The sequence below is a fragment of the Scyliorhinus canicula genome, chromosome 22 (assembly GCF_902713615.1).
Source record: "Scyliorhinus canicula chromosome 22, sScyCan1.1, whole genome shotgun sequence".
In the NCBI taxonomy this organism is placed as follows: domain Eukaryota; kingdom Metazoa; phylum Chordata; class Chondrichthyes; order Carcharhiniformes; family Scyliorhinidae; genus Scyliorhinus; species Scyliorhinus canicula.
Genome location: NC_052167.1, coordinates 17741425 through 17768867, shown reverse-complemented (window position 1 = coordinate 17768867; position 27443 = coordinate 17741425). Strand labels below are relative to the sequence as shown.

Below are 27443 nucleotides of genomic sequence, written 5' to 3'. Positions count from 1 at the left end.
GCTTTTGTAAATTGTATTTGGTTTGCACAGATTTGTTCGCTTTGTGTTGTATAAAATGAAAAGTTGCGAGCTTTGTCCCTTCTCCCAATCGAGAATAGAGTGAAATTGTAATCTTTTATTCTGCTTGGGGAGAGACTGAATTGGGTGCCTAGAATCCAGGATAAATCTCTTGAGTAAATTGAAACAATCTCACATTCCTTGGTATCATTTGTTTTATTAAACTATTTGTCCTTTCAAATAACAGAGGCATTATAAATCTCCTTTTCAAAAATGAATACCTTGACGACACGCTGGTTTGGCCATATATTTCTCCAGACCATTGGGGAAAAAAACCTTTTAATAGCTAACGTGACAGCTTGGAGAACTGCTGTGTGGTGTGCGGCATGGAGGCTTCATTTTCTTCTGCTTCCATTTGCCAGATTTAGCCGTGATTCCCTGGCCGGCTCTTTTCCCTACAGGCTGGAAAAGCCTCTTGTGAAGAAACTCTGCACTTGCCGACCTAGCAGCCAGCTCCGAGCAGTGTTGTGGAGTGGATCCCTCCCAAAGTGAGTGGTGGGGGAAATGTACGCGGAGTAAGTTTGTTGCTGTGTAGCTTGACCCGTACAATCTTGCTACTGCAAAGAAAATACATAATAGCAACAACAACAAAACCAGTTTGTCTTGAGGATTGGTGAACTAAAACTTGCCAATTAAAAATGAATGGTGACATGACGAGTGTGTTTAATGCTGCGTCCAAACAGTCCTTTTGTTCACCATGGGGCGGAATGGAGGCACAGGGGTTAGCACTGCTGTATCACGGCCTTGGGAGACTGCGTGGAGCTTGCACATCCTCCCCGTGTCTGCGTGGGTTTCCTCCGGGTGCTCCGGTTTCCTCCCACACAGTCCAAAGATGTGCAGGTTAGGTAGATTGGCCGCTCTAAATTGCCCCTTAGTGTCCAAAAGCGTAGTTGGGGTTATTGGGATGGGGTGGGAGCGTGGGCCCAGGTAGGGTGCTCTTTCCAAGGGTTGGTGCAGATGGGCCGAATGGCCTCCTGCACTGGAGGGACTCTAGGAGTCTATGGCGGATAATAGCTTCTATCCTGGCTCCATTTGTTGCAGTAGTGTAAAGAGATGATGTGGAACCGCGGTAACAAACTAAATGTGTAAAGATATATCCATAAACATATGCAGCCTTTTTAAAAAAAAAACAAGAGGAGCAGGAATCAAAATACATTTTCAAAAATTGTAACGCGCAGTTCAGGGTCAGGGTCACAGGATTGGCCCCTTGTATTCCATCATCTTTCTCCACACGTCGGTTAAAAGCATCTGGGATGAAGAGAGCAGAGTTAAAGCTGTTGACGTTTAGACTGCGCCTCTGCCCTTGCGCCCTCTTTTCTTTCTTGGCTTCTTAACCTTCGTTGTTTTTCTTTTAATGCATCGACTGATTTTGCTCGGATCGTGCTGAATGCTGGAACAGAGAAAAATAAATACCGACGGGTGAATTGGAGTTTGCACGTTCTGCAGCTAGCGCTCGTGTTCGGGTTTCTCGAGAATCGTTTAAAAATCTAAGAGGTTTGAAGATGCGTGAGCGAGATGCAAAGAGCACTGTTGCCCCTCCGGTTCCTTTACTGAGAAGCGCTGCAATGTTGTATTTTCGGCCTATTTATCTCTCTTCCTGCATCCCACATTTCCCCCCCGACAACATGGAGGGTAGAGAGAGAGGAGCAAAAGCTTCAAAGCTCCTCTGCAAATATTTGACGTCGAGTCTGATCCTAAAATCTGGGCAGCATCAGCTGAAGCGTTCCGGATTAGGATGGCTTCAGCTCACTTGTATATGTGGAAGCCCTCTCTGAAAAGTATCCGGATGTCTGTGGATTCTGGACGTGGACAGGACTGGGCTTGACTGTGGTGCTGCCACGGTTGAATAACTCGTTTGTGCTCATCGCCTTGAGGCCATAATGGAGGAATGGCAAGGCAGGGGATGACTGCTGGGGCTGGAGGAAGACTGTTGCACTCCTCCAGTATGAGTCGGTTCCTTCAGGGAAGAACTGGAGAGGAATATAGGAACAGGAGTAGGCAGTTCAGCCCCTTCAGCTTGTCCCCCACCCCCTTTGGCTGATCTGTGGCCTGAGTTGGAAATGAAAATAGCTGAGAACCACAGGGTTCAGAAGCTGCGAACAGCGCACGTTTTCCCCATGATCAGCTGAGGTAGATAGTGCTGCCTGCAGAGCTAGGGTGCTCTCATTATTTAATGTGGAAGCTGCACCTCTACATGGGAAGGGAAGATTTCCAAAGGAGTACTCCTGAGCATGGGGTTTCCCCTGGGGAAAAAGTGTGGATCAGGGAATCACACGTTCCCCAAGAACGCAGTAGGGAGGAAGTGACCATCATTGATTTACAGACAAAATATGGACAAAGTGGCAAAAGAGGAAGGAAGCTACGCTGTGGGTGAAACCCATTCAAATAGAAATTGCAACAGTTATTCATCCAGCAACTTTTCTCAATTAAAGCAGCGAACTTGCTGTTTTTATTTTTGTTTTTGCTGCCTGCCATTCAAACTGGGGCCTTGTGGGCGCAGGACGATTGCAGAATGGGTTCAGCTGTTGCCTTGCTTAAAATCAGTTAAATTAATTTCCAGATTAACCGGTGAAGTTATTTCCCGAATCTCGAAAGGGCTGACTGGTGTTGAAGGTGTGCACGACCGGCCCAGGAAATCTTTCTCCTTGACCAGTGTGTATCTTGGCTTGGACGCCTGAGAAAACTATCCTGCGATCCATTGACACACAAAAAATATCTCCTCCTCTCAAATTTGAAACTGTTCGTGGCGCAGCAAATAAATCATACTGTCCCGTAATCGGCAGCTGCTAAATGTGCAGCAAGCTTCCAAAAGGCTTTTTTAAACACAAGCCAATGTAATAATCTTTATTAATGTCACAAGTAGGCTTGCATTAACACTGAGGTGAAGTTACTTTGAAAATCCCCGAGTCGCCACACTCCGACGCCTGTTCGGGTACACTGAGGGAGAATTCAGAATATCCAATTCACCTAACAAGCACGTCTTTCGGGACTTGTGGGAGGAAACCGGAACGCCCGGAGGAAACCTACACGGACACAGGGAGATCGTGCAGACACCGCACAGACAGTGACCTAAGCCGGGAATCAAACCTGGGTGCCTGGCGCTGTGACGTTTCTACCCTGCGGGTTCAATTCCTGTACGGCTGAGGTTATCTATGACTCAACCATGAGCCTTCTCAGCCTTGCCCCTCGCCTGAGGTGTGGTGACCCTCAGGTTAAATCACCACCAGCCAGCTCTCCCTCCCTCAAAGGGAAAAGCAGCCTAAAGTCAATTGGGACTGTGGTGACGTTACCTTTACCTCACAACTTATAAATTGGAGGAATCGTATTGCCTTGCACATTCTCCATCTACCCCATAGGACAACTTTACAGACAAAAATATGTTTATAGCGCCTCCTTGAGATGTCCCAAAGTGTTTCAGGATAACTGAACCATTTCGAAGTATTGTTACTCGTGCAGGAATGTCGATTTGCCTCACAAGCAGTAAATTAAATAATTCTCCCACTGTTTTCCGTTATATTATTGCGTTGAGGTATGTCGGTCAGGGTATGAACATTAACGGCAGTTTTTGCTTTTTTTTCCAATGGGACACTTCATCTATGGGGAAAAATGGGCATTTGACTCCGTGTAACCTCCTCACTGAAGAATCAGCTGAAGTTAATTTAAAAACTTTGCACATAAATGTACATCCTGAACCACTAAACTGTTAGATGTGAATCGCATACAGTGCGGAAAAATCTCAAGTTGCCTGTTCCAAATCGTTTTTCCGGACATCCTGTTTAGATGTAGATGTAAAAGTTGCTGTCGCCTTTCCGTGTAAGGCAACGAGGGGACCATCCTCTCTGCGACATCCTGCTTCACTCCTCAGCTACCCGCCACACAGACTCTGGTGTCTCCTTCAAGGAGGCACCAGGTCGAATGCGATAGGTTGAGAGGGAACGCGAGACTGGCATCTCAAAAATCTTACCAATTCTGTGAACTCTCCCAGATTGCTACCTGGCCTGCACTGTGTCTGTCTTTAACAGGCTGATTTCGGTGTGGATTTCTTTGTCCACAGTGGGGCACTGTTAGTCAAAGTTCAGCTTGTGCCAGCAATCGGGAAAGTTTGTGTTGGCTTTTCCTTCTAATAAGTGCTCTGAAAGATTTGTTACCGCGATGGCCTTGCTGCCCAAGTGCCTTGCATTTCATTGCAACACAGCTGGTATAAACAATGTGTGCTTGTCCTCTTTTAGGGATGCGCTGGTACCACATATGAAATGAAAATCGCTTATTGTCACAAGTAGGCTTCAAATGAAGTTTCTGTGAAAAGCCCCTAGTCGCCACATTCCGCCGCCTGTTCGGGGAGGCTGGTACGGGATCATACCCCAGCTTTAGGAATACAATGAAGCCGTGTACTTGGCGGGGGAGGGAAACGTTGTTGACTAACGCGTTTCTGCATGCAGACAATAAACTTTGCACAGCTCAAGGGGCTGACGTTCATGCCAAGTTAATACATGTGCAGCAGGCTTTACCTTCAATAGTCTTCCACCAGTTTGAATATGTTCACATCCATATCCTCAAACAGCTTTGCATTGCACAGAAGGAAAAGCGAGCACTGATGGGAAGAGGTGCCAGCAATGCCCCCTCCCGCCGGCCTGTGGTTTCGCCAGAAGGAGGCGATCAAGAGCTGGAAGGCAAGGGCAGGCGCCACGCTGGCTCGTCGATGAGCGGGCCGGCAGCCACTGCAGTGCCGCTGAGAAGGGAAGCAGAGGAAAGGATAGGAGTGGGCACCTCCAGCGGAGAGGCCTGGCAGGGAATTGTTTATTTTTGCCGGGGGGGGGGGGGGGGGTTGCCAAGGAGAGGGTCAGATGGCTGGGGGATGTGTGGGGAAGAGATCTTATCCCCTCTCCCCGCCTGCGGTTCCTTTTGCCTTTTCGCCTGTGATCTCCCAGACCTCATGGCCTGTCCCGATAGCTGACCGGGGGGGGAGGGGGGGGGGGGGGGCACTTCAATTTGGCATGACCCCGGCCTTCCTGGTATTTCTGGGTTCTCTGGGCACAGACACAAGTCCTTGCTTCCTCCCCGCCACCCTGTAAACATGTGGACCAAAGGTTCCGGCAGGGTTGATGTTAAAATACATTTGCATTGCTCCATAAGTCTGTATTCTTTGTAATTATTATTTATGCTTGGGCTGTGGGTATCGCTGGCTTGGCCAGCATTTATTGCCCATCCCTATTTGCCCTTGAGAACGGCTGCAGCCCATGCCATGTAGATACACCCACCGTGCTGTTAGGGAGGGAGTTCCAAATTTATTTGTTGAATTGATTTCTTTTAATAAAGCTTTGCCGAGTTTTGCTGTGGGACATGCCACTGTGTGAATGACAGTCAATTCAAAATCAGAAAAATGCTGAGGTTAATCCAAAGCTCCGCGGAGTGGGGTGCTCCAATTAGCCTTTGCGCCAGAGATCTCGCAGGTTTGGGCTTCACTGATGCCAAACCCGTGTCGTATAAATTGTTGGGTCAATCCACACTGATTCTGGTGTGAAGTGGATTATAAACCCCTCTCGCTGGGTTCTGTTTGTTTCATCCCGGTGTTGCTTTGGGCCTACAGAACTGGATTTAGGCTGCATGTCTAGTGTTAAAGTGTCTTGGCGATTCTGTTGCTGCAAATCAGCAGCCAGTGTAAGTCAGCTGGGGACCGACGACACTTGGCTGCATGGTTCTGAACCACATTCACAAACCATGACATTGCGAATCGCTGATGCATAAATGGAGAATGAGTAACTCTCCAGCATGTGTGAGTGTGGTCACCCTGACCAGATAATGGAATGCGTAATGATTCGACACCACACTCGCAAATGAAAAATGTGCCGCAGTGACACACTCTCTGCAATTATCTGGCTTAAATACCTTCACATAATGTCAGTTATTGCTTCACATCACACAGTATAGGCATTGTGAGTAAGTCAAATAACTTGCTACATTCGCTGGGCTGGATTCTACATTTCAGAGACTAGGGGGCGGAATTCTCCGCAAGGCCCGACGTCGTCGTGAAACCCGGAGAGGTTCACGATGGCGTCGGAAGCCTCTCCCGGCCCCCTATTTTCCCCTCCCCCGGGGGATAGGAGGGCCGTACCGGGAAACTCGGCCGCCGGGCCTTGTCCCTGGCTTCAAGACCCGGCGCGCCAAGAATGATGCCGCGGCGGTGCCTAATGACGTCAGCCGCGCATACGGGGGTTGGGCAGCTCAAATCCGCGCATGCGTGGTTGCCGTCTTTCCCCTCAGCCGCCCCGCAAGACGTGGCGGCTTGATCTTGCTGGTCGGCAGAGGGGAAAGAGTGCGTCCCCTTGAGACGCCGGCCCGACGATCGGTGGGCACCGATCGCGGGCCAGTCCCCTCCCGAGCACGGTCGTAGTGCTCGATCCCCGATCCGCCCCCCACAGGCCCCACACTTACCTGGCACGCCATGTTCACGACGGAAGCGACCAGGTGTGGTTGCTGCCGTCGTGAACAGGTCGGGAACGGCAGGCCGCTCGGCCCATCCGGGCCGGAGAATCGCGGGCCGCTGTGAAAAACGGCAGCCCGTGTTTCTCCGGGCGGCGTGTCGCAAAACCGGACACGCCATTTAGGAGTAGGGGGAGAATAGCGGGAGGTGCAGGAGCAGACCTCCCGCTATCCTCCCACCCATCGTGGTTGAGGAGAATCGCGCCCCAAGTGCTGACACCGTGACTGAATAATAATTAATAATCTTTTAGTGTCACAAGTAGGCTTGCGTTAACACTGCAATGAAGTTACTGTGAAAATCCCCAAGTCGCCACATTCCATTGCCTGTTCGGGTACCCTGAGGGAGAATTCAGAATGTCCAATTCACCTAACAAGCACGTTGTTCGGGACTTGTGGGCGGAAACCGGAGCACCCGGAGGAAACCCACGCACGGTGAGAACGCGCAGACTCTGCACAGACAGTGACCCAAGCTGGGAATCGAACCTGGGTCCCTGGAGCTGTGAAGCAACAGTGCTAACCACTGTGCTACCGTGCCGCTCACTCTACGACCACTAAAGTGGTGCTGTTTCCGGAGCATTTCATGATCCGTTAACGGGCTAGCACCGGCACCAGATGGAGCTTGAGCCCCCTGACCCTGTCAGTGCCTCTGTCCCCACCACCCATCTCTACCAGAAGGGGTACTGGTGGTTGGTGCTACCCATGCCAGCGGTACGTTCTGTGGCCTCCAGCCGGCACCTTTCTATAGGAGCTATCATGGGCGTTCCCTTTGGGAGGGCCACGTGATGTCCGGCAGGCGGGTGGCGCCCGGTTGTGGGCTGGGGGCGGGACATCCATTGATGAGTGTCACTCTGCTCAACCATGGGCCGCGATGGGTGGTCATTGGGCCTTGGAGCAATATGGCTGCATTGCAGGCGGTAGCAATGGCAGTCCATGCCTGGACAGTATCCGGTCCCGAGCCACAACCCATTCCCTGGTTTCCTGTACGTGCGGAGTAGAATGCATTGACACCGCTGTCAAGGCACCAGAGCATCCCATTCCGTCGGGCACCCGACACCGGCCACGATGTTTGGCTCATGCACGATTCTCCACCCAATCGCGTTGCCCGATACCGGCGACGCTGGACTGAGAATCCCGCCCACTGTCTTGACTCGCAGATAGAAATGTTGCTGCATCTGTCGCGCAATGCGAGAAGGGATAAAGTGTCTCCGAAGATGTGGTTACCTCGATGAATATCCAACTCTTTGGAGGAAGATCTCTGAATTCATTTTCAGATTACTCAAGTTGGTCTGATGAGGTTATTTCGTGATTTCTGATGTCTAGAAGGAATTTGGATTTCTGGAATTGGCCACTGACAGTAGGTTATAAATGAGAATGGGGGCAGCACGGTGGCGCAGTGGGTTAGCCCTGCAGCCTCACGGTGCCGAGGTCCCAGGTTCGATCCCGGCTCTGGGTCACTGTCCGTGTGGAGTTTGCACATTCTCCCCGTGTTTGCGTGGGTTTCGCCCCCACAACCCAAAGATGTGCAGGGTAGGTGGATTGGCCACGCTAAATTGCCCCTTAATTGGAAAAAATGAATTGGATACTCTAAATTTAAAAAAAAAAATAATAAAAAAATAAATGAGAATGGAACATTTGAGTGCACCTCAAGGTGGAGATAAGCCGCGTCAAAGGATTTAGCCCTTTGGCCTATTCAATGAATCCTCCCACACTCCCGTCCTTCAGCTTAGTGCAAGCTTGACAACTCCATCAATCACTCACTGCACGCATTACCCTCCTGTGTCAGGAATCTAGGTGTTTCCTGGGTATTTTGTTTCCTGTTGAACATATCTATCAAAATAATTCTGCTTTGTAACGTTCACAATCGAGCAGCCACACCAATGTTTTCTCCTCACTCGGCTCACGCATGAACTTGCACAATCGGAAAGGAAGAGGTAGTCGGTAACCCTTTCAGTGCTACTTTTGGTCCTTCAAAGGGATATGTACAAGGTTGCCCAACAAACCCTCATCTGCATTGAGATGAATGCCGCACTAAAATGAGACGTCTTAAAAGTGGCGCACCTGTTCGGAAAATAAATATTCATAGAAGGGTGAGATAAAGTGGGTTTAACGCTGGTTTCTTGGCCTGTCAGGTTCTTTGCATGGGTTTGTACACTCGTCCAGTGGTATTAGACTGGTGGCCCAGTGATAGTGTTTGAGAGTTAAGATCCCATTCTGGATTTAATACATCTGGTGATTTGTGAGCCGGCACCAGTACATCTTGATCGGATCCCCCCTCCCGATCTTGTATAGTCCGAGCCAAATTTGTACAATCTACCTACATTAATTTAGCCACCTAGGTCCCCGCCTCAGGAACTTGGACTGTCTCTGCTTTGGCCTGGAAACATTTTGAGACGTAGCTCCTTGCGTGCCCCGTATAATTTTTAGCGTTGCGAGACTAGCTCGTCCTGCCATCCTAAATTGTAAAACCGTTTGCGCTTTTCCGAAACAGAATGGCTACACCAGCAGCGCGAGTCCTTTTCAGCCGGCTCCAGTTGTTAGTGGGTCGAATGGAACCGAAGTCTCAGTGGTAAGGAAACGTGAATGATTTGTACTGACCTTTCCCAGCAGTCTTGTAGTTTCTTTCCCTGTTTCGCTTCTGGCTGAAGGCAAACCTCTTCACCCTGTCGCACAGTTAATCTGAAAACGAAGAGAACGGTTGTAAGTGTCTTGTTTGCGCACTGCCACGTGCATTCACGTGGGACGATGCACAATAAGTGTGTCGCTGACCTTAACTCAAAGGCAGCTTCAACCGATGGGGGGAAAAAAATGACGCAAAAACAGGTCAGCTGGTCCATGCTGGTACTAATGTTCCACTCAAGCCTCCTCCTCTCCTTCCTCATCTAATTCGATCAGTATTTCCCTCAGTTCCCTTCTCCCTCATGCTTTCCAGCTTCCCTTTGAGTACTTGTCCCAGCTACGCCATATGGTATGAGCTGCAGATTCCCTCCACACTACTGGTAAAGAGCTTTCTTCAAAATTGCCCATTTGATCGCTTGATGGCTCCCGGATGTTGATGGTCCCTAATGTGCTCCACTCTCTACTCTCCACTCACTCTCTCTCTCTCTCTCTCTCTCTCTGATGTCCTGAACCACTTGAGCATTTTTGTCATTGATGCGTTTAAAGGGTATGTCCTCAATGAGTAATTGAGAGAAAGGAATAGAGGGCTGATGGAGCAAATACAGAGTAAAGGAGGAGGTGGCACATTGGTTAGCACTGCTGCCTCACAACGGCAGGGACCCGGGGTCGATTCCGCCTTCTGTTGACTGTGTGGAGTTTGTACATTCTCCCAGTGACTGCGTGGGTTTCCTCTCAGTCCAAAGATGTGTGATTTTGGTGGATTGGCCAGGCTAAATTGCCCCTTAGTGTCCCAAGGTTAGATGGGGTTATAGGGATGGGGCGGGGGGAGTGGTCCTAGTTCGGGTGCTCTTTCAGAGGGTTGGTTCGACTCGATGGGCCGAATGAACTCCTTCTGCACTGAAGGGATTCTATCCGACTCTAAGGAGGAAGCTGATGGTGGATATCACGAGCAAAGAATTTGGAGAATGGAAATCATGGATTTGTGAGCGCTTGTCCCATTAGGCTGTTGGAATACGCAATGCACACCAGTTAACAAGAAGCTGTGGTTTTAACAAAGTAGTGAAAGCATGCGTTGCAGTAACCCAATCCAATTAATCCATTGTACAATACAAACATGTAAAATTCATGCCGAGGAAATGAATGGTTCCGAATTTTGTTTGACTAAAGTTTATTGGCCTATCCATCAGTGTAAAAGTTGAAACTTGCATGTACCTGTCTGTGTGTGAGAATCATGCTATTGCTACGGATGAGAGGATCGTTTAACACTTAGTTTTTAAAAATATGACAAAAACCTCCTCGGGCGCTACAATCTTCAGGCACAAAGCAAGTTGGAAACAAATAATCTATATTTTTCTGGAATCGAAAGACTTAATTTTTGAGATCTGCCTTTAGTGTGATCCTCCTCACATACCCCAACTTATGATCCGGTCTTTATTAGCGGCAATTAGCTTGTATCATTGTTACACGATTTTCCCCAAAACTTTGTGGCGGGTTTTTCCAGGGAGTTCCCCCGCCCGCGTTGCCAGTGAGCTCCGCACGGCTATTCAATGACACTTATTTTTTTGGGCCCTGGGGAGTTTCTCACCGGTTTAGCCCACTTTTTTTTAGCACTGTGGAGCCGAACTCTGAAATCGGGCCGCCTATTTGAAAGGGTGCCCCGATCGCTAAGTGAGCTCGTGGGTACTCCACCCACATAGACACTACCCCACACTCCCCAAGTGAGGGAACCCTGCTATGGGGTCCCTGGGGCCACCCCCAATCTCACGGAGGCCCGTACTTACCTGCCCTGCGTACACCCGTCCTTCAAACACCCCCTCCACCCTTCTTTCATGGGCTTGGCCCCCCTCGGGCCTTGACCCTTGGCAATGCCACTGTGGCACCTGGGCACCGTTGCACTGGCCCCCAGGCCGCCGTGCTCCAGCCAGCTTGGCAGTGCCACCCAGGGACGTTGGCAGTGCCAGAGTAGCAATGTCAAGGTGCCAGCTGGGCAGTGCCAAGGTGCCCATGTTCTGAGGGGTGGGCCAGAGGGCCAACCCTGCGCTATCCCTGACCACCCAGGGGTTTCTCCTAGCCCGGTAGACCCCACGGGTGGCGTTCTGCCTGGTCCAGGTTCTTGTGGACCAGCACTGATCGGCTCCTGGCTGCAGCTCTCTGTGGAGGCCGGAGAATCGAGGGAGGCCGGTGAATATCTGGTAGGGAGGTCTTAAGTAGATTTAAGACCTACTTCCGTGAGTGGCGTTTGGGAATTGGGTTCATGGGAATTGGGCGAATCCCGCACGCTACCGGGAAGCCCGTGAGAGGGCTCTCCCGGGATTCTCCGGCTACGTTGTACACTCGCTGGAGTACAAGGCGGCTGGAGAGTCGCGCCCAATGTAACTAAATTTTAATTATTGACCTTTATAATGTAATCTTAATTCTTGCACTTCAATTGCTTACGAGGCATATTTCCATTTTGTACTTCAGGTACTTTGACTAAGATAAGAAATTAAGGGCAGGAGTATTTAATTGAGCAGAACCAAGATGGGTTGGGACCCAGTTTCCTCTCTACCCTGATTTAAGCCTGTTGTGGGAAGGCCCATGGATGGCTTTTTCGTCCATCTGCCAAATGAGGTGCTTAAGTGGACAATTAATGCCCCTGGTACTCGCCCTGTGGTGGGTGGGAGGGATCGTGCCATGCAGGGAGCATGGGAAGTCTGGCATGCTTGCTTGTAGACGCTTGAGGAGGAGGGCCTGATTGAGGGACCTGGCATTGGGGTGGGGGGTGGGGATGAAAGCCACCCACTCCCATGCCCTGTTGTGAGCCTGCACCTCATTCCCCGAGGCTGAACCCCCATCCAACCACCATTTACCTGTATCTGGGTCCCCTCCTTGATCTTCGGCCTTGGGTGGGCGGGTGTAGTACCAGGAACAGCTCTCATGGGCAGCCTGTCCACTTCCGCAAACCTTGATCCTGGGGGAAGGCCCACCTCTTGCCTGCCAAGACCCCGAGGGGCAAAATGGGCCCTCTCCAAAAATGGAGACCTCCACCTGATTTCCTCCAGCCCACACCAGCCATTACAAGGGCCTCCAGCAGTTAAGGCTGAAGAAACTGTGGATCCTGGTATTGAACATGCATGGGGAGGCATTGTAACTGCTCCTACCTTCCCCCTCCAACATAATGGTGGGAAAGTTGGCAGGGGTTAAATTGGCATCCACATGAAATCAAGCTCAACCCAATACAAACAGGCCTACATAAATTCTAAGGGTGGGCAGGGGGCATCCAAATAGGCCTAAAATGTCGGAATCCTGGGCTATGTCAATGGAGACATAGAACATAAAAGCCAGGGAATGATCCTAAATCTTTTATAAAACACTAGTTCAGGCCTCAGCCAGACTATTGCGCCTAATCCTGGGCACCACACTTTCGGAAAGATGTGACCGATAGAAAGACAACACAAGAGATTTACCAGAAAGTTGAGGGATTTCAGTCCAGCGGATAAGCTGGTGAAACTGGAGTTGTTCCCCTTGGGATTCAGGGAAAGCCAGGAGGAGATTTGAAACAGATGTTTACACTTTTGAGAGACTTGGATAAAGTAAATGAAACGATTTCCAACGATTGAAGGCTCGATAGCCAACGGGCAGGGATTTAAGATGGTTAGCATAAGAGACCGAGACGAGAAGAGTCTCTGGTGAGTTATTAGAAACTGAAATGCAGTGGCAGATACAGATTCGATAGTACCCTTCAAAATGGAACCAGAATACTGCAGATGCTGGAAACCTTAAGTAAAAGCAGAAAATGCTGGAAAAAACCCAGCAGTGTTGGCAGCATCTACGGAGAGCGAGAGAGAGAGACGGAGTTAACGTTTCGAGTCCAATACAATTCGAAGAGAGGTAGAAATGTGGTGGAGGAAAGGATGGAGGGGCAGGTGGAGCAAGTTAGATGGGAGGAATGATTAACGGGCAGAAGGGATCACGGATCACAAGACAAAGGGAGTGGTATTGTCATGTGAGAGTACCTTTAAGAAATAGGTGTAGTGAATGTCACTTTAAGAAATGTTTGTCTGCTCAAGTGGCTGCAGTGATGTCAGAGTGTGGGTGGAGCTGAGCTCTGGCTCTGCTTTTTAGTTTCACTTTGATGAAAAGCTTGGGTGTGTCTGTTTTTTCGTTTCGTTTCAGTGTTGGAGCTGCAGCCAGCCAAAGGTGGTGTAATTTCGATCTCTCTGCCATCTATCTCTAGATCATTTGGTGAATTCAGAGTGATAACTGCGCTCAGTAGAGAATTTAAACCAGATGTGCTTCTGTAAAAGGGTTTTTTGTCTTATGTATGTTAAAAGGAAAGTTTAAGGATCACTTAGAGTGTTGTATTCTTTGGGGGGGGGGGGTGTATTTGAATTGATGGTTGCTAAGATGTTCACTATGTTTTAAAAAGGTTAACTGAGTTCATAGAAACACATTGTTTTGCTTAAAAAAAAAACTTTTAGATTTCTGCTGTACCACACCTGTAGAGTGGGCCGTGAGCTCCCCATACCACAATCTATTAAAAGTTGTAGGTTCGGTGAACTCCATGATACACTTTGGGGCTCTCTTAACCCTGGCCCATAATAGTCTTAAAAACTAAAGCATTGGTCCAGAGTCAGTGTTAAGAGCAGACGATACTTTAAAAATGGGATTGGATGTTTTAAGCTGAGGGGATGCGGGGGAATGAGACGAACTGGATTGCCTTTCGAAAGAGCGGGGGGGGGGGGGGGGGCGGGGGGAGTATCTGAGCACTTTTAAGCCATTTATTATTAAATTTTAAAGTCCATGAGCTTCTTGCTTGCTGAGGATATGGTCTGCGGTTTTTTTTAATAAAAATTATGCGCTGCCAGTCAGTGCAAACCAAGAGAGAATGGTGCCAAAAACTAGACAACACCGTGGGAATTTACCAAGTTAAGAGCAAACAGTGCAAAGCATGATGAATCAATTGCACACGGATGACTAAACGTGCCAGTAACGGGTCTAGGCAAGTAATATATTTCAACTTCCCTCACCTGTTGGCAGCTCAAACTGTCCCGTTTGAACATGGGAACCTATAACCACGAGTTCTCTTGCTCTCGGACCAAGATAGCTACTTATTTTGCCAGTGGAAGTGAGGCACCAACAGAGGACGATGTGAGTTTTAATAACGAAAGAACTTGCCCAGCGCCTTTCATTTATAGAATCTCTACGGTGCAGAAGGAGCCCATTTGGCCCATCTAGTCTGCACCGATCCTCTGAAAGAGCATCCGACCTAGGCCCAATCCCCCCGCCCTAACCCCGAAACCCCACCTAACCTGCACATCCTTGGACTGTGAGAGGAAGCGGGAGCACCCGGAGGAAACCCGCGCAGACACGGGGAGAATGTGCAGACTCCGCACAGACAGTCACCCAAGGCCGGGATTAAACCTGGGTCCCCTGGCGCTGTGAGGCAGCAGTGTTAACCACTGTGACGCCCACTCGGGATGTCCCAAAGTGTTTAGGAGCTAATGAATGCCATTGAACCTCTACCCAGGGCTTTGGTTCACCTCAGCCTGCTGGTGACCTGACGATGTTGGGGTATTCAGAACATTTAGGGAAGCGCTTTTGCCATTTGCTCAATTGGCCAGGGAAAGTAGCTTGTCGCGTGTCTACTTCTTTGCAAAAACTAGTGAGCAGAGAAAGAAAATACTCTGGATGTGTCAAATATCAAGACGCAGACGATCAAAGTCCTGTCTTTAATCAGGATCATATTAATTCATACTGATAAGATTCTAGTTGTGCAATTACCAACAAGATGGTTTACTAGATCTGTGTATACGAAACAACATTCCTCCTGGCAACTTACTCCCTCAAACCATCTCTCGGAGAGACTAACTATTGCAGGAAATCCACCTCCCAGGTGCGCCATTTGCCGGCTCCTGCAGGTCACCATTGTTGATGTGACCGTTGAAAATTGCTGGCTATTTGATCACTAGGTCGTCGCGTTAAAGCTTTTAAGTTGACAGCCTTCTCATCCGAGTCGCGTTTGTTTGTGCTCAAAGGAAAATTGCAACCAATGCATCTACTCACTATCTCAGCAGCCACTCTTTTTAAGACCCCAGGACTGGTCAGCTGTGGCTCAGGACGAGGTACTTGCCCCTCCTGGTCAGATGGCTGTTGCAATGTCCGAGATGGCAGCATGGGTGAGGGGGGGGGGGCTTCAATGGGAAATTCCAGTGACGAGCGGTGAGAGCAGAGAATCCCGCCTCCAGAGAACGGCGCGCCGCCCAGAAACACTGGGCTGGGGGACCGGAGAATGCAGCCTCCTGTCTATTGAGTGAGATGTTAAATCGTGGCCTCCCCTCAGGTCTACATAGAGCATTGGCGTTCTGCCCAGAGCCCTGTTCAAGTAGCTATTCATCAACCAGTGTAACCGAAAGCAGATTAAATGACTGCTGTCCCATTGCTGTTGGAAGGGATTTTACTCGATGCATGTTTCCGACATTTATTGCAATGACTGCAGTTCAAAGGTACCTAGTTGGCTCCAAACAGCTTTGAGAGGTTGTAAAAGGTTCACAAATAACGTGAAGTAACTACAATTTCAGTATAACAGGGGCGGGTTTCAGCCCATGCTCGCCGTCAGAGAGAACAGCAACTTGGGTGCAAAATCCGGAGAGAATAGGGAAACGCGGTTCTCTCCAGAGAGGTCACGTTCGTCGATTTCCCAGCCCCTCACCAGAGGCGCAATGATGTTCCCAAGCAAATACGATCCTCATGCCCCTCCCCCCCCCCCCCGCGCCACTGGTTCACACTGACAGGTTGACAGTGTCAACTCCTGTGCCGGGGTTTGTGCCACAGGTGGGTCACCATGGAAACCCCATGGGGAGGGGCATCCCATTTATGTGCGGTGGCGAGGGAGGGCGACAGTGAGCAGTGCGGGGGAACTTTTGCCGACATGGGACGAGGGGGGGCACTGAGTGGGAGGAACGGCGGCTATACTTCCACGGTGGGTGTGGGGGAGCCCCCGATGATTATCTGGGGGGGGGGGGGGTTGTATGGAGAAGGGAGAGTATGGAAGGGGGGGGTGGAGATAAGAGCTTTTAAAAAAATTATTCCAATTGCACCTTTTAGGTTGTGGGGGGCAAGACCCATGCAGACACTGGGAGAATGTGTAAACTCTACACGGACAGTGCCTCGGGACTGGGATCGAACCCGGGTCCTTGGCGCAGTGAGGCAGCAGTGCTAACCACTGGGCCTCCCTGGAGATAGAGTTGCACCTCGAGCTCTGGTGCCTGCATCCAGCCCCACCCAGCTGGGGTGACTGCGGAAATCACACCTGGTCTTTTGTTTCACTGAGCGGCTCAAGATCTGGAGAGAAAACTGGTCTGTGCAGCTGGACAGCTACACTGTGGTTTTCAGTCTGAGCCTGAATCAGATGGAGGGAGTGTATTCACTGACACAACTCACTAGGTCTCCTGGCCAGTATTTGCCCAACACCATTAAAACCGATTTTCAGGTAATTTATTTCACCAATGTTGGGTGCTTTCTTTGCACCTTTCCTGCGTTTTCTGATGGTTAACTATGTCTCAGAAATACTTAAATTCGCTGCGAAGCATCACGGGATGTCCAAAGGAGATTCGAGGCACTGTACTAATGCAAGTTCATTCTTCTCTTTTGTATGAATTCTGTCCTTGCACAATACTCGCCAGCAAGCACTTCGGACCGTGAAAGGAACATTGTAGCCAGCAGCAGGAATCTAGCCTACCCGTGACTCTAGGCCTACAGCAGTGTGGGTCACTCTTAACTGCCCTCTGAAATGGCAAAACCATTCAGTTCAGGGGCAATCAGGAATGGGCAGCAAATGTTGGCCCAGCCAACGATGCCCACAGCCCATTTGGTTATCCATGCTGCCAGTGTAACTAGCAGTAAATATATTTATTTACATTTAGTCTGCTTGTGTTAGAAGTTCTTTGTGCTGTTCCTAATCAAGTCTGGAAATGATGCAGAAGGAGAGCTTGTTGGGCCAGCACACGTGTCACCATTCATCATGGAGAGTCCTGTGACCAGCAGTGCAGCAATTGTTTGAAAAATGCAGCAAAATACCTGACGACATTTAATTATTAGGCGATATTTTTCTCACGTTAACACTGGAGCTGAAGGGGAAACTTGCTTAGCGTACTCCTGTCCAGTGTCTCGTTTTGTTTCTCTCCATGTTGGCACCATTCCCACATTCCATACAACTTTTGTCTGACATACTATTGGTGATATCCCCACACGGGCAGCGCACCTTGCTGAGTGTCACAGTGCCCAACTTGCATGGTCTGCATGACGCAACTCTGCTTTGAACTTACAGTTATTCTTAAACTTCCAAAGTCAGCCCTCCCAAGTGTTCAGGGCCAAGCCCTCACTCCCATCTCATTTCCTGCTCCAAAAAAGAATTTGGATTTGAATTGAACCCCATTCTTGATCTCCACAAGAGAGAGATATACAATATCCAAGCTGACAAGGTGCCACATCTTGGGCTTGGCGCTCGACCTTAGCTCAAAGGCCGATACGCAACTCTGCAATATGAATTTGGTCTCGCATGGCTTACCCAAGTAGAGGAGATCGCTGGGCTTCCAAGTGGCTGCACTTTTAAAATGCACCCAGTTGGTTAAAATTTAAAAAAAGGGATACCATGCTTTCATGGATTGTTTTTACAAGGTGTTGGTAACAAACTGGTCTTCGGAAACATTTAAGAGTTACCCAGGTGAGATGGGAAGTGGACCTTTCCACAAGTGCGCCAGTATCATGAGGGAGGTATGAAGTGATCAGCGAGCCTGTAAGATTCCCACTGGAGTAGCCGCCACCAGCGTGAACATGGTGTGGTGCAATTGCGGCATAGAAGATAATTCTCCCAAGCTCCTCCCTGATGGGTTGGCAGATTTATCCAGTGAATAAATGGCCTGATGTCGGATCAGGAAGATGCCGGGTTCAGTCGCTGGTCGATGCAGAGTTCGCAGAACAAAGAAAATTACAGCACAGGAACAGGACCGTCGGCCCTCCCAGTCTGCGCCGATCCAGATCCTTTATCTAAACCTGTCGCCTATTTTCCAAGGAGACAGCAATGCGGGCATTCCATTTTAAATAGGCACCCCTGGTTTTGTGCGAGTTACCAATTCCTAATCATCCTTTGTGCATTTGGATGCCGAGTGAAGCAACCAGCACTGACCGTCATGGGAATAATGACCATCTGGGCAACTGCAACAGGGCTATGCACCAGACATGACCGGGGATGGGGAAGACAAAAGTGGCTGCGTGTTTATTTTTGAAAAGCTCATTCTTGATTTAAGTAGTATCAGCTTGCAACCAATGACTGAGACATGTTGTACTTACATAATTTCAGTTCTGCTGCAGTGGGTTGATTTCGGAAATATCTGAAAGTTTTTGATCATTTTGGGAGGCACTTTGTCCACAAATTCGAAACACTGACATCGCAATGGTATTGCCGCTGTATCAACAAGGAGAGGCAAAAGAATGGAGAATATTTTGCAACAGGTGTGTGAAAACTGCTCGGGTCATTTACTGTACATTACTTCTCGACCAGAGTTAGGATTGCTCAATGAAATTCAAAGAAGCTATAAATAAAAAATAAAAAAAGTTTTGAGTTTCTGTACTCACCCTCACTCACAAGGAAATGTTGAAGGAGAAAGAATGTTGTAATCGGAGCCGCAAGCTGAAGTCTGAAATTCATTGTTTTGCAGATGTTTGGCTGGCTGAGGAAAATAAATTTAAACATGCACTGAATTAGTACAGAACTTCCAAGCAGATTAGTGGGGGCACGGTGGCACACAGTGGTTGGCAGTACTGCCTCACAGCAAGTGTGTGGAATTTGCACGCTCTTCCCCCGTGTCTGCATGGGTTTCCTCCGGGTGCTCTGGTTTGCTCCCACAGTCCAAAGATGTGCAGGTTCGGTGGATGGGCCATGCTAAATTGCCCCTTAATGTCCAGAGATGTGCAGGTTAGGTGGGGTTACAGGGGGAGTGCGGGGGCAGGGTGCTCTTTTGGGAGGTCGGTACAGACTTGATGGGCCGAATGGCGGCCTCCTTCACTGTAGGCAGTCTATGAAAGGAAGGAGCCTGCAGCAAGTAGGAGAGAAATTATAGGGAGACATAGGGTGGAATTGCCCTCCCCTTCTTGCCCAGGGGCAGCTTGTGGAGGGTACAGGCCATGCAAAACCCCATAGGCAAAGCATGTCGCTGGCCAACTTCAGGCTACTTCCGCTGCTGAAAATCATGCCGCTGGGGCGGAGGGGAAGAGAAGATCCCACCAACCAGTCGAGAAGGTTGGTTTTGATGAGCAGACAGGAGACAGTATGAAGGATCCAGGAACAGCGTTCCTGTCTCCGTGGGGCATGATGGCTAAGGGATCTGCCACCAATGATGGAGTATTATGGAAGTTGATGGAGTTCCTGGAGGATATGCAATTAACCACAAACGTGTTTTAGCAGCAGGAGTGGGCCATTGGGCCTTTCGAGCCTGCTTTAACATTTGATAAGATCATGACTGATTTGATTGTGGTCTCAACTATTTTGTTATGGTCGGGGATGAGGGGGGGGGGGAGGGGTGTTGAGGATGCGGTGAGATTGACATTGAACAGATGGAAGGAAATTGAAGGATAGAGCACGTGTTTCATTTGAAGCTTGAGCACCCTGAAGCTGGGTGAGGTTGGCACCAGGGGGGTAGGATTGGTGTCCAAGGCAGGTTTCTGGCTTGAAGGTGGCTACCATGGAGCAAGTTCTGAATCACCCAGGACGCGATGTTGTACAAACACTTAAATCAGCATAACAGGAGTTGAGGGTAGTGCCGGAGGGGTAAAGTTGGATTCCATCAATATACACATGAAAACAGGTCCTATGTTTATAGATGATGTTACTAAGGAGCAAAAAAAATAAATAAGGAAAGGGGAGTTACAGCTCATGCCCAAAGCGACTATGGAGGTCGGGCAAAAAAAAAAAACCTATGTTGAGAAAGGCAGCGATGGAACCAAGTGCCATGTAAAAGGAGGATGAGGTGACGGACTGTTCGAAGACACAAACATGAAACTCAATGAACCAGGACCACATCACGTTGTGAGTGACCATGATGGTATCATCACTGTTAGCAGCACAGAAAACAGGCTGCAGGATTTGAATAACGTGGGTGGGGAGTTGGGTAGAAATGCTGTATTCAAGCACCTTAGCGTGAAAGAGCATTTGTTCAACATTAAGAGTTGTTACCTGGGTTAAAGACGAACCTTGATGAGAGCTTGGATCTGAGTTTGAGAGTTTTTGCAGAGTGGAGAGATGACAGCAGTTTTAAAATGGGCATTGAGGAGAGAGAGAGGGGTTGCAGATTGGGTGCCGTCAGGCTGGAGAGGGGCAGTTACGTGATCATGAGGGGCTGAGGGCAGGTGGGGGAACCTCGTGAAAATGATGAACCAGCGGGAAAAGGGAGACAGAAAATTGCAGGAACATCCAAGTTAGGGTTAAAGCTATGATGGGGTCAAGAGAGGTCAGGGCGACAATAGGTCAGGATGGTTAAAGCTGGGGTTGGTGTTGGTCTCAGATTTACAGATCAAGAAATCCTTAAGTTCCTCATACAAGATTGTTAATTCGAAGAAAACTTCGAGTCATCTGTTGCAATGTCCGTGTCTGATGAAATACTTTGAACAATTAACGTACTGTACACTGGGTCTTGTGCGCATCTTGCAAAGTGCTGTTGCACTATTGAAACAGAATCATGGGCGCTACATCAGGAATTGAATTGTTGCATGATTAAGAATAGTATGGTGCTGAGACCCCGACTCGGGCAAAAACTAACAGGGACTTGGGTGATTAAAATTAACGCTGTGATTGTATCTTTAGTTTTACGAAGGATGCATCATGTTAAATGCAAAAACATATCACAACAATTTTTGAACCACAATACGAATGTCTCCTTCTTAACAGTTAACATGCATGACAATGTAATAGGAGCTGACCTGTCTGGAGAAACGAGATTGAGAACGGCAGGTCAACCAGCGTCCTGGGTCCCCAGTCGGAAGAATTGAGAGGCTCACACACACACACACACACACACAGAGTTGGATTCTGAACTCCTTACAAGCTTGGCGGGCAGCTTTGTATAGTGGGTGGATGATCACATGATTTCTTTGAAATTATCTCCAGCCTGGCTTAAAGCCAGATTTCTTTCTGAAAACGTAAATTGATCAGCTTTGTGACGAGTCGGCAGCAATTAGTGAGCTTATCCTGCTGCGGGGCAACATTGTGGAATTCACCATTCCAGCTGCAGCAAAGAGCGGTGATTTTGGAAATTCCATTGCGAGTGGTGACCAGGCTCCCTTTTTATTGTTAATTTTATAGAATTTCCGAGTTCAAGAACAACCATGGAGCAAAATGCGCTTTTTAAAAAAAACAAAAATCTGCTTGTCACTCAATTAAGAATGAACAAAGTAACTAAAACTGGTCAGAAAACTTCAACAACAAACAGCTGTGAAAGGATAAATGTTTAACTTGGAAATGCAGCAAATCCACAGCATGTCACAGCCATTTTGGCTGGTCCACATTTCGGGAATAAATCCCTGGTCAAAATCTAAAATGGAAAGTTAGATGAAGTTCCTGTGAAAAGCACATTCCGGCGCCTGTCCAGGGAGGCTGGCCTGCTTTAAAAGCCAGCTATTTTAGCCCTGTGCTAAACTAGCTCATTAGATTTATTGTCACACGTCCCGAGGTACAGCGAAAAGTATTGTTCTGCGTACAGTCCAGACAGATCGTTCCATACATGAAAGAACATGGGACATACGATAGATACACAATGTAAAGACACTGGCATCGGATGAAGCATACAGTGTGTCGTACTACTCAGTAGAGAAGGTGTGGAGAGATCAGTTCAGTCCATAAGAGGGTCATTCAGGGGTCTGATAACAGCTGGGAAGAAATTGTTTTTAAATCTGTTAATGCATGTTCTTAGACTTGTCTCCTGCCCTATGGAACATAGAACATAGAAAAATACAGCACAGAACAGGCCCTTCGGCCCACAATGTTGTGCCGAACTTTTGTCCTAGATTAAGAACAAATTAATCTACACCCCATCATTCTACCGTAATCCATGTACCTATCCAATAGTCGCTTGAAGGTCCCTAATATTTCCGACTCAACTACTTCCACAGGCAGTGCATTCCATGCCCCCACTACTCTCTGGGTAAAGAATCTACCTCTGAAGTCCCCCCTATATCTTCCATCATTCACCTTAAATTTATGTCCCCTTGTAATGGTTTGTTCCACCAGGGGAAAAAGTCTCTGACTGTCTACTCTATCTATTCCCCTGATCATCTTATAAACCTGTCGTCGCCCCTCATCCTTCTCCTCGCAAGACCTACTCTCCATTCCAGGCAACATCCTGGTAAATCTCCTTGATGATCAGCTCCTTACCCGGTGTGTAGATGAGTTTGAAGTCATATCGGCGGAGACGAAGAAGAATTCGCTGTCGCTGAGGTGTCATGTCATTTACATCCTTCTGGATTATGTGGACTAAAGGCCTATGGTCTGTTTCCACTGTGAACTCCGGCAGGCCGTATACGTAGTCATGAAACTTTACTATGCCTGTCAGGAGACCCAAGCACTCCTTCTCGATCTGGGCATACCGTTGCTCGGTCGGCGTCATGGCCCTGGAGGCATACGCCACTGGAGCCCAGGACGAGGTGTCGTCTTGCTGGAGGAGCACCACCCCAATGCCGTCCTGGCTAGCGTCAGTAGATATCTTGGTGTCTCTGGTTGGGTCAAAGAACGCCAGTACTGGGACTGTGGTGAGCTTCGCCTTCAGCTCAAGCCATGGAAATGTTGGAAGAGGGAATAACCCGGGTGGGAGGGGCCTTTGATTATGCTGCCCGCTTTCCCAAGGCAGTGGGAGGTGGAGACCGAGTCAATGGATGGGAGGAGGGTGGTGTTCACGAGTTTCTTACGGTCTTGGACCGAGCAGTTGCCATACCAGGCTGTGATGCAGCCAGATAGGATGCTTTCTATGATGCATCTGTAAAAATTGGTAAGAGTCAATGTGGACATGCCAAATTTCCTTAGTTTCTTGAGGATGTATAGGCGCTGCTGTACTTTCTTGGTCATAGTGACGACGTGGGTGGACCAGGACTGATTGTTGGTGATGTGCAGACCTAGGAATTTGAAGCTGTCGACTATCTCCACCTCGGCATCATTGATGCAGACAGGGTGTATATGTCACTTGGCTTCCTGAAGTCGATGACGAGCCCCTTCGTTTTGCTGACACTGAGGGAGAGATTATTGTTGTTGCACCAAGTCACTAGGTTCTGTATCTCTCTCCTGCACTCTGACTCATCCTGGTTTGAAATCCGACCCACTATGGTTGTGTAATCGGAGCTGAATTTTGCCACACAGTCGTGTGTTTATAAGGGGCCCTGGTATTGAGGACTATCATGGAGGAGGTGTTGTTGTTTATCCTTACAGATTGTAGTCTATGGGTCAGGAAGTCGAGGATCCAGCTGCAGAGGGTGGAGCCAAGTCCCATGTTTTGGAGTTTGGATATGAGCTTGGTTGGAATTATGGTGTTGAAGGCAGAGCTGTAGTCACATGAATAGGAGTCTGACATAGGAGTCTTTGTTTTTAAAATGCTGCAGGGGATGAGTGTAGGGCCAGGGAGATGGCATCTGCTGTGAACCGGTTGTGTCAGTATGCAAATTGCTGTGGATCAAAGCAGTCTGGTTTGAAGTTGATGTGCCTCATGACCATCTCTCGAGGCACTTTATAATAGATGTCGTTAGTCGTTGAGGCACGTTGCCTGGTTCTTCTTTGGCACCAGTATGAGTGGTCTTCTTGAAGCAGGTGGGAACTTCGGAAGGGAGTAGGGAGAGGTTGGAGGTGTCTGCAAACACACCTACCAGTTGGTCTGCGCAGGATCTGAGTGCACGACCAGGGATTCCGTCAGGACCCATTACTTTCTGTGGGTTCACTTTCGAGAAGGCCGATCTGATTTCTGAGGCTGTGACAGGAGGTATGGGTGTGTCTGAGGCTGTTGGGGCAGTTGACAACGGTTCATTGTCATCCGTTTGTTGTTCGTTACACCCCTAGACAGTATTGAATACAAAAGAAAGTGTGGGGCATAGTCCATCTGGTCCAGGCGATTTATCCACCTTTGGACCTTTTCAGTTTTCCCAGAAACTTCTGTTTAGTGATGGCCACTACACTCACCTCTGCCCCCGGCAATTCTGGTATCCCACTGGTGTCTTCCACCGTGAAGACTGAAGCAAAATAACTATTCAGTTCCTTTGCCATTTCTTTGTTTCCTATTACTGCTTCTCCAGCCTCATTTTCCAGTGGTCCAATGTCTATTGTTGCCTCTCCCTTTTATAGAGTGAAAAAAATCTCTTGCTATCTTCTTTTATATTACTAGCTAGCTCACAAAGGCTTCCCAATCTGGCTTCCCACTAATCATCGCCACCTTGTATGCTTTTTCTTTTGCTTTTATGCGGTCCTTGACTTCTCTCGTCAGCCATGGATGGCCTCGTCCTCCCCTTACCATGCTTACTCCTCCTTGGGATGAATTTCTGTTGTGCCTTCTGAATAACCCCCCAAAACTCCTGCCATTGCTGCTCCACTGTATTCCCTGCTAGTCCCCCCTTCCAATCAACTGTGGCCACCTCCTCCCTCATGTCTTTGTAGTTAACCCTTATTTAATTGTACTACCATTACATCTGATTCCAGCTTCTCCTTCTCAAACTGTAGGGTAGATTATACCAATTGTGGTTACTGACCCCAAGAGTTCCTTCACCTTAAGTTCCCTAATCAAGTCTGCCTCATTACACATCGCCAAATCCAGAATTGCCTGTTCCCTAGTGAGCTCTGTCACAAGCTGCTCTAAAAAACCATCTCTTAGACATTCCACAAATTCCTTATCTTGGGATCCACTAACAACCTGATTTTCCCAGTTCGCCTCCATGTTGGAGTCCCCCATGATTATTGTGATATTGCCTTTCTTATATGCCTTTTCTATATCCCGATTTATTTTCTGCCCCACATCCTGACTACTGTTAGAGGGCCTGTACATAACTCCCATCAGAGTGTTTTTTCCTTTGCAATTCCTCAACTTTACCCACACAGATTCTGTGCCTTCTGATCGTATAATCACTGCTTGCCATTGAAAAAATTTCATTTCTTACCAACGATGCAACCCCGCCCCTGCACATCTATCTGTCCTTTCTGTGGACACATTGCCTTTGATACTTCGATCCCAGCCCTGGTCCCCTTGCAGCCAAGTCTCTGTAATGCCCAAAATATCGTACTGGCCAATTTCAATGTGTGCAACAAGCTCAAATACCTCGTTCCGCATACTGTGTGCATTTAGGTACAACACCTTCAGTCCCGCATTGACCACCTCCCTTCTCATATTTGTCTCTGTTTTTGCTCTGCCTAAAGTTAGATTCCCGCCCACCTTCTACACTCTCTGTTCTATTAAGTGTTCTGGAAACTTTACTAACCTCTCCCGACCCCTCGGCTCCTTTAACTAGTTTAAAGTCCTCATCATTCACCTGCACTTCTACCTTCTCCTTTAACTTTTCTAATTCTCCATACAACTAAACCCCCTCCCCCCTCCTCCCCCCTCATCGTCCCTTAGCAGAACCTCTGTCCTTGTTTTAACTATTTTGTTGGTACCTACGTGGACCACGACAACTGGATCGTTACCCTCCCTCTCCAAGTTCCTCTGCAGCCCAGATGAGATATCCCAAACCCGAGGTAGGCAACATAAGCTTCAGGCTTCTTGATCTTGGTCACAGAGAACAGTGTTAATGCCCCGAACTATACTATCCCCAATTACGACAACATTTCTTTTCACTTCCCCCCTAACTTGAATGGCTCCCTGTACCACGGTGCTGTGGTCAGTTTGATCATCCTCCCTGCAGTCCCCGTTCCTGCCCACACAGGGAGCAAGAATCTCAAACCTGTGGACAGGGTCAAGGGCTGAGGCTCCTGCAACCCTACCTCCTGGATCCCTTTACCTGCCTCAATCGTAGCCACACTCTCCTGTCCCTGACCACTGGCCGAATTCAGGAAGTCAATCAAAAGGGGTGTGACTGCCTCACGAGTGTCCAGGTATCTCTCCGCCTCCCTGATGTGTCGCAGCATCCAAAGCTCAGACTCCAGCTCATCAACTCTTGAGACAGAGTTCCTCAAGAAACCAACACTTACTACAGACGTGCTCACTGAGCACAACAATGGAGTCCACCAGCTCCCACATCGTGCATGAACAACACACCACCTGACCCTCCATCTCTATTTTATTTAATTCGTTTTTAGAGTTTTAAGATTTAAAAAAAACTTTTTTATTGTAATTCTCCTTATTAACTCAGTCTGAAAGCAATTTATTGTCAGTAATTAGAAGTGGGTTTGTGGATCTAGCACAGCTTCACTATTGCCAATAAAATCCGAGCCCCCTTGAGATGTCAATTCAGTTTTTACCCCACTCGGAACACTCAGGGAATCAGTAAAAGAGAGGACATCTCCGGTTAAACCTCCTACCTCCCTTTGCTGAACTCTGGTTATCTCCCGAACTGCTCAGCTTGCTCCTTTCTTGAATAAATCAACTATGTCCATGCCCTTGCTAAAATTATGATTTACCATTCAATCTGGTTTGAAAAATACCCACCAGGGCTTGCTCACCAGTCAGCTGCACTCTTTGCAAACTCCCAGCTCCCCTCACGCTCTTTGAGGAAATGAAAGGAACACCTCGCTCGCTCGCTCCTCACCGAACCCCCTCAGTCACAAAACTCCCACTTTAGCACTCAAATGCAGCTCAAATTCAGCACTGCAAGATGGTCCACTTTTGTACTGCCTGACTCTACGCCTCTGAAAACTGGTCTAAGCCAGTTACCTGATTAACAAGTTGCAGCTGCCCGGGGAACCTGCGTGAACTCTGTTTAAAGCTGGTCTAAAACTCACCTTCCTCCAACCCAAACAGCAACTTTAAGTTAATTACTAAATAAAAGAAAGACTAGACTTTAGATATAAATGACCCCTTAATTAATCCTTAATTTCCCTCAGTCACAAAACTCCCACTGTAGCACTCTAATGCAGACCGAAGTCAACACTCCAGTTTTTAACCTAGTCCACCCCCCCCCCCCCCCCCCCCCCCCCCCCCCGCACGCACACACGCACACACACACACACACACACACACACACACACACACACACCACCACCACCACTTTCGGGTGCCCCTCTTCCTCCAATACTTAAGTCATCCAAAATTGGATTTACGTTGTGCAGCGCATCCAATCCTAGCTCATTGATTGTC

The 27443-nt window shown here is 48.4% G+C and overlaps 2 protein-coding genes across 12 annotated transcripts in view; one reads left to right on the top strand and one right to left on the bottom strand.

The window, feature by feature from the left end:
• rassf4a (Ras association domain family member 4a) overlaps positions 1-27443 on the top strand; it is a 299412-nt gene that overhangs the window by 34623 nt on the left and 237346 nt on the right. The gene's annotated exons all lie outside the window — the stretch shown is intronic.
• Positions 195-21234, bottom strand: LOC119956032 (C-X-C motif chemokine 2-like). The gene is made up of 5 exons (XM_038782781.1): positions 21109-21234; positions 18769-18863; positions 18484-18598; positions 9133-9213; positions 195-1447 (listed from the first exon to the last, which is right to left on the bottom strand). Exons 2-5 carry the CDS (start codon positions 18839-18841, stop codon positions 1342-1344), a joined length of 375 nt encoding a protein of 124 aa, XP_038638709.1. The 5' UTR covers positions 18842-18863; positions 21109-21234; the 3' UTR covers positions 195-1341.

What these genes read in the sequence shown, in the direction of transcription:
- LOC119956032 (XM_038782781.1), bottom strand. Translation starts at nt 18,841, where the DNA reads ATGAATTTCAGACTTCAGCTTGCGGCTCCGATTACAACATTCTTTCTC. An exon ending in ACATTTCCTTGTGAGTGAGG is followed by an intron (nt 18,599 to 18,768) that starts GTGAGTACAGAA and finishes TTGTTGATACAG; the next exon opens with CGGCAATACCATTGCGATGT. An exon ending in CTACAAGACTGCTGGGAAAG is followed by an intron (nt 1,448 to 9,132) that starts GTCAGTACAAAT and finishes TCTCTGTTCCAG; the next exon opens with CATTCAGCACGATCCGAGCA.